This window comes from Puma concolor, chromosome C2, assembly GCF_028749965.1.
Source record: "Puma concolor isolate L17-30 chromosome C2, mPumCon1.1.hap2, whole genome shotgun sequence".
NCBI classification, from domain to species: Eukaryota; Metazoa; Chordata; class Mammalia; order Carnivora; family Felidae; genus Puma; species Puma concolor.
Genome location: NC_141675.1, coordinates 146,073,574 through 146,081,046, shown reverse-complemented (window position 1 = coordinate 146,081,046; position 7,473 = coordinate 146,073,574). Strand labels below are relative to the sequence as shown.

Genomic DNA, 7,473 nt, shown 5'->3' with positions numbered 1-7,473 from the left:
AAAGTTGCGTTTTGTGAATTTGGTCTACCCGAATTACTGCTTTGTTATGAATAATAAAAGGTCATTGGCTTGAAGGCAGGCAAATATCAACCTCTGTGAAAAATTTAGGGAAGCAGACTTAAATTCTGTGTTCACTCTATGCCCACATTGGAATCGCAGGCAGAATAGCTACCTGTGTAACCACCATGCATAGATTGAGTTTGAGAATATATTTTGTCAGTGAGTGACAAGAAGCAGGCATCCTATATAATTTAGAGGAAAACAGTTACAGTTGCCCAGAACCACAAATTCAACTGCTGAGTATCAAGAAACAATGAAATTGAATGAAGCATTAAGTAAGGGGGCACTATTTTTACCAATGATTTTAGCCAAACACTGGAGATACTGAAGATGAAGCTTTGAAAGACCAAGGTATATTACAGTAGCCTTTGGATCTGCCCATGAAAACACATTTTGCCATATATATATATATATATATATATATATATATATATATATATAAACACACGTGTATAGTGTATGCTGTGCATTTGTAAAATAAGATTACTTTCAGTGAAAAATGAATCTGGATATTTTTTCAAATGGAATTGTTAAGGTTGCTTATATTTAATCATGTATGAATAACACAACATTGAGGCTTTTTGTTTTTGTTTTAAATTGTTAGAACTCTAGATAATAGATCAAAGAAGTCCTGATGTGGTTCTTACAGGCCAAGATTTGGTTGTCATTGTTTGAATAGCCCATAATACTGTTATTATAAATAATGGAGGGGATACACATAATGCCTCACAGAGTAATGATCTATAAAGATCAACAATCTACATTTCTGAGAAGAATCCAGAAGACCAGAATCTTCCATAGCAGCATGGACGATAAGAGGCATATCCATAGCCACTGTAGTAGCCATATCCCAGGCCTCCATGGCCATAGCTCAGGCCATCATAGTAGTTGCTGTAGAAGCTCATGTGTGAGAAGAAGGCTCAGAAGAACAGAGTCAGTTTCTAGAGCTTTAAATTTATAATATACCCAGAACCTTACAAACGAACTGAGTGGTATGTGGGGCAAACCACAGGCACTGTTGGATTCATGTTTCAAACTAGTTGGTATTAAAACCATCTCAAGAATTTCTCATGACCAATATATTTAAGACAACTTTACTGTGTGTCAGGATGCCTATAATGAAATCATGTGCCTTTGATGAGAGATTCTTCTACTTTGGTGACTTGTTTATTCCAGATTCCAAATTTAGACTATGTTATTGCTACCATGCCATCATATAACCTATGCAGATTCTACCTGTGTAAAACCCTAGTTTTATTTAATAATATTCTCCTTACACCTGGATATTTTCTGTCTTGGGAACAAAAGGGTAGTTTAAAAGGGGGAGAGAAAGATGGAAAAATTGTGGGAGAGGAGACATAGTGCCAGGATTCACTTGTAAACATTGAATGACTAAGTGTTTTATCTTTTTTTGGGGGGAGTAATATTATTAGCTTTGGTTTTTACTTCACATGTACATGTAATCTATAATTTTATACATGACCCCAAACCAGACAGTGACCTTGAAGTTTGACCCAATTACCCCTAAATATATAGAAAAGAAGGGACTTATTTTATTAGAAATTTGAGTTTTAAAGGATGCCAGAAACTCTCAAGTGGTTTATTGATGTCATGCACTGTTGGGTATGTTGCCCCCAAAAGACACGTCTCTTCTGGTTTCCTTGCTCAAAATGTATACCCTCAATCTAGGTATGATAAAAATTCAGACAAATCCAAATTGGAAACTCTTCTACAAAACACCCAAATCTTTCAAGCTGTCAAGGCCAGGAAGGCCAAGGAAACACAGAGAACTGTCACTAATTGGAAGAGACTAAAAAGATCCTGCAACTAAATGCAGTGTGAATTGGATTCTGAAACATAAAAAGGACACTAATGGAAAAAAATGGTGAAACAAAATCTATAGTTTATTTTATTTTATTTTATTTTTAATTTTTTTAACGTTTATTTATTTTTGAGAGACAGAGAGAGGCAAAGAATGACCAGGGGAGGGGCAGAGAGAGAGGGAGACACAGAATCTGAAGCAGGTCCCAGGCTCTGAGCTGTCAGCACAGAGCCTGACACAGGGGTTCAACCCATGAACCGTGAGATCATGACCTGAGCTGAAATCAGATGCTTAACACAGGCACCTGTAAAATCTACAGTTTAAAGTATTGTTCAAAGTTAATTTCTTTGGTTTGATAAATATACCATGGTTATGAAAGATGTTAACATTATAGAGCATTGAGTGTTGGGCATATAAGAGTTTTCTGTACTATTTTGGCAACTTTCTATAGGTCTAAAGTTATTCCAAAATATGAAGTTAAAAAGAAAAGTAAAAATAATCTTTAATTTTATTGACTTGGCCATTTACTGATTCACTTGTCAAATTTTATTGAGAACGAACTATATACTAGGCACTATTATGAGCACTGGGATGGGGCAATGAACAGGACAGACAAGGATGCTATTGTTACAGAACTTATGTTCTAGACTAAGTAGGGGCAGAAATTCAAGACAGACAAAGATTAAGGGAGTGAATGAGATAACTTCTGATAGTGACGAGTCTATGTAAATAATAAATTAAGATGAGCTAAAGAAAACTTCAAGAGTTATTGGTGAAGGATTACTTCAGACTGACTGGTCATGGAAAGCTTCACTGAAAGAAGCAAGAGAAAGATAAGCCATTCTCGATGTTACTTCAAGAGATCAAAGGCAGAGACTTTAAGGTGGAAACAAGCTAGCGCCATTTGAAGAGCTGAGAAACCACTGTGATCTATAAATTATAATGGAGAGAATCATATGAGCTCATAGATGTAGTCAAGGCTCTGAGATGCAGGGTCATGTCGGCTGTATTTGCTAAGCTTCGGGGTTGCTAGGTGTAGCAAATAAATATTGAAATTCAAATTTAACTGCATGCCTGGTAGGTACTCAAGCCATCCTAATGTGGGTAGTAGACACTGAAGGATTACCATCAAGGAGGGCCATGATCTGATCTGTGCTACGCATGCTTTGAGACATAAAAGGAAAGAATGAAAAAGTCTGGGTAGTATAAATAATCATCAACTTAATTTTGTCATGTTAAATTTCTAATGATGATTAATCTATGAGGATATATACATTTATATATTAAGATTAGAAGTATATGAAATATTATATATAATACACCTGCAATGAGATTGGAAATATACATAGAGACTGATTGGAGAAGAGAATGTATACAAAGTGATCCATCTAACAAGAGTTTGGGTAGAGACCAGAGACCATAAGTGGGGCAAATACCTAGCGAGACATTCTCACATTTGAGGGTAAAATCTGAGACGTAAAAAGACAGGACACTTAGAAGAAGCAGTTACTGAGGTTGGGATTAAACCAAGTGTGCCTGGTAGGTTGAAAGTGAAGGTTGGAGAGCCTTTCAGGAATGAAGACAGAAGTTGGTGAATCTGAACGCTGCTCAGAGGCTGAGTAAAATAAAGACTTGACCTCTAGATTTGGCAGGACTGCGGTCTTGATGACGTCAGTAAGAGCAGTCTCAGAAGCATATTGGAGATGAAATATCGAAACACAGGACCAGAGCGATAAAGGTTCTCAGAACACTGCCATGGAAATACAGTTGTGAAGTTTTGTTATGAGGCAGGATATAGAAATGGGGATTACTCGGAAAAGTACTAATTTATGATAATAGAATATATTGAGAATGGAGTATATTTAGGACAACACACCAGAAAAGATAGAAAAAAAGAAAAAGGCAAGTGCAAAGCTTTCATTGCTATTATCAGAGAGAATAACTTAATTTTTCAGGAGAACCACATTAATTTTAGGAAGTAAATTCTAGAGAGATAAATGTCTAGCAAATGTTATTACAGATATCATTTGCACAAAATGCAATGTATTCGATATCCTTTTAAATCAAATACAAAAACCTTAATTATAGTTTTTTTTTAATTTTTTAATTAACTGATGCAATTCATGTTTACCAAATTTAGGCAATGTTTTAAGAGCGTAAGTATCTTTGAAGAACAATAAAAATCATGCTATTTCCACTATTTTTTCTTAAAAACTAATTGTTTGCTAAGGCTCTGAACTCTGAGAATTGAGTTTATTGCTATTTACTCCGTGGGAAATTTGAATGTCATGTGGTGAAGATGTCCTACACCTATATGTTGGTCCAGCCGATAGTGACTAAAATGTCACAATAATGTGGCACTTTACAAAAAATGCACCTACCAAGAAATGCACCTGGAAAGTACACTCAAAAACATTATCACTGAATGTGATGAATGTGTTGCTGTGATCATTAGTATGAAACAACTTTTTGTTTAAGAGGCTATTTTTTTTTTTTTGACTCATTTGAAATAATTACCACGTAAGACAAATTGAATAATTTGGGAAACTCTGTCGTTATTCTGATGATCTCCAGAGAGAGTTGATTAAAATGCAGAAGGTGTCTAACTTCTTGAACCATCTTCATGGTGATATAAAGCAGCCCCAATTCCATTCTACAAACCCTGCCTAACATTACTTGAGAGAATAGATAAAATGGCATTTTGCCTAAGAACTATAACCCAATATCAGAAATCAATGTGACTACATAGATAACACTGCCTTCCCACATGCATTTTTCTCAAATACACAGCACTACATTTTTTAACTCTAACATAAAACTCCCCCTCCCCACTTTTCTTTGGCATCACTTTAAGATGAGCTATCACACTATTTGAATGAAGATAGTTATAATTCAAGGGTTATACAAGAGGGCTCAGCATGTCGGGTCATAAAGCATACTGTTTTGAGAAAGAAACAGTTCTCTGTCTAAATTTATTAACAAAAATGCATGATGCTAAGCTTATTGGACAGTTACTTAGAATAGTAACTAATGATAGCATATGTAATTAGGACAAAAAAAAAGAAATGTAAAAATTGGATTCCACCAGAATAACTTGCATTGTCTTGTCCTTCAATAGAAGTTGGACATAAATGAGAGTAAAACTCATTGGTATAAGTGCAAAAGTAGAAGATATTTTGTTCAGACCTGTTTCCCTTGAAATTTTAATGAGTTAAATTATTATCAACATTATGAGCATGAAAGATGCATTATGTTTTCAATATAGAAAAAGCCACTAAATCCCTGAAGAAATTAATTATTTGGATCAAAAGAGAAGAAAAACTCATGAATGAAAAGAAATGCTATTCTCTGTGAAATGTTTTACAATAATATAATTATTTGGGGGCCAAGACCTGAGCAAATGTATTCTTTCTTGAAATAAAGGATGATTATAGGAGGTTAAAGTGAAGGTCTAGTTTGGGGTAGGACTGTGTAGATGTGATTGAGTGCCTCCCCTCATTCAAGTTCTAAACTGGATACATGAAGTCCGGACAAAGCAAATCACCGTAATACCTCTGAAGCTTTATCTTATGTTTGAAGAACAACAAACTAACCCAATTAGTCATAAAATTAGCCAATGACATGACACATGTAGCGGGCGACACCCACATCGAGAGCATATAAAAGGTCTCTGCAGGAAGAAATGTTCACAGTGAAGTGACACTTCTCCTCGCCTTCTCTACCCAAGCACAACCTCAACAGCCAACACCATGTGTGGAAGCTACTACGGAAACTCTTATGGAGGCTGCGGCTATGGAGGCTGCGGCTATGGAGGCTGCGGCTATGGAGGCTGTGGCTATGGAGGCTGTGGCTACAGAGGCTGTGGCTATGGAGGCTGTGGCTACGGAGGCTGTGGCTATGGAGGCTGCGGCTATGGAAGTTCTGGCTACAAAGGCTGTGGCTACAGAGGCTGTGGCTATGGAGGCTGTGGCTACAGAGGCCTGGGCTGTGGCTATGGCTCCTGCTATGGCTGTGGCTCTGGCTGTGGCTACTAGTAACGAGGGCACCGTGGCGGACTCTCACCCTCTCCTCTACACCTGGATGTGGCATTCACCAATTCTGAGCCTCACACTGTTGGGTGCTAATTATCCTACATCACAGGTTTTAGACACCACTTTTCTGAAGAGTTGAACTCTGGTTCTCTCTACGTCTGAACGACAAGTCCTTCCTTTCTTGAATATAACGCGTGAAAAGTAGAAGAATGTGAAAATTATCCTCTGAGCTCCTGTGTAGTGTTTCATCCGGATGAGGCTGTCATGGTTCCTGTCTTTTGATTTTCATACTGAATATTTTTCTCCATTTCTCTAATAAACTTCTTCAATTTGGCATAACAATCCTGGTTTTCTTATTTAATATTAATAGTTATCTTTTTGGCTTGTGAAAAATTATTTGTATTAAAGGAAACAGTAGCCTTCTTTAGGGGATATTTTCTTTTTATATTTCTAATTCCGTTGTCATACCAAGTCCTTGATTTGTGATATGAAGAAAGTAACAATCTTTGTAATGGTCAGTTTTCTTCTCTGGTTAAGCAGTAATAATGTGTGACGCTGGGCTATTGTTAAGAGAAAGAAGACAGTATTTGCCAATTTAGTTAAGCAGTACTATATATCCCATGTACTTTTACATCAACATTTTCATCTATGTGAAATTCCTTACAAGATATGAGTTTTGATGCATGATTCCAATATCTAGTCTTTGGTTGGGGCATATTTAAGCAACAAGTGTTTCTTACGCTTGTTCCACTCAAGAGTAAAGTGGTTCAAATCCACCCCAGCCTGTTTCCAGCTAACAAGTCTTGTTATGGTTTAAAAAATAGTTCTTAAAAGATTATGCCATTTCTAAAACCCATTATGTATTTTTAAAAAAAAATTTTTTTTTTCAACGTTTATTTATTTTTGCGACAGAGAGAGACAGAGCATGAACGGGGGAGGGGCAGAGAGAGAGGGAGACACAGAATCGGAAACAGGCTCCAGGCTCTGAGCCATCAGCCCAGAGCCCGACGCGGGGCTGGAACTCCTGGACCGCGAGATCGTGACCTGGCTGAAGTCGGCCGCTTAACCGACTGCGCCACCCAGGCGCCCCTAAAACCCATTATGTATTTATGTTTAAAGCTGTTTCATGGCATCCCCCATGAAAACAGGGTACTTGTTTATCCTCAGTTGTTTCTTTCCATTAATTGGGTGGTTTCACAGTTGTAGCTGTAGTTATTTGCCTTTCCCACGTGTGTGTGTGTGTGTGTGTGTGTGTGTGTGTGTGTGTGTGACTCATATGTCTGTAAACTTGTCAATTATTTTTTCTTGAAAAGTGATTTCTAAATCTTGGACATGAATGAGTTTAAGTGCTGTGCTTAGTTTAAGGTCATGGATATGCCCCAGTTCACAGGTTGATAGCTTCACACTTTGAAATTATTGACCTTGCAAGAAGGAATTAAGATAACTGGAAATATCAAACCCCCAAAGAGAGCATATTTTCCCCAAAGTATACCTATGTGAGGACTTGTCTTTCCTATTTATTCTTGAAGCTTAGAATTTTTGTTTAGTATTGAGTAAAAA

At 37.0% G+C, this 7,473-nt stretch overlaps 1 protein-coding gene across 1 annotated transcript; it reads right to left on the bottom strand.

Moving 5' to 3' along the window:
- Window positions 1–818: 818 nt before the first annotated feature.
- Window positions 819–965, bottom strand: LOC147577581 (keratin-associated protein 20-1-like). The gene has a single exon (XM_086676352.1). The coding sequence runs from the start codon at window positions 963–965 to the stop codon at window positions 819–821; it is 147 nt and encodes a 48-aa protein (XP_086532478.1).
- Window positions 966–7,473: the final 6,508 nt, after the last annotated feature.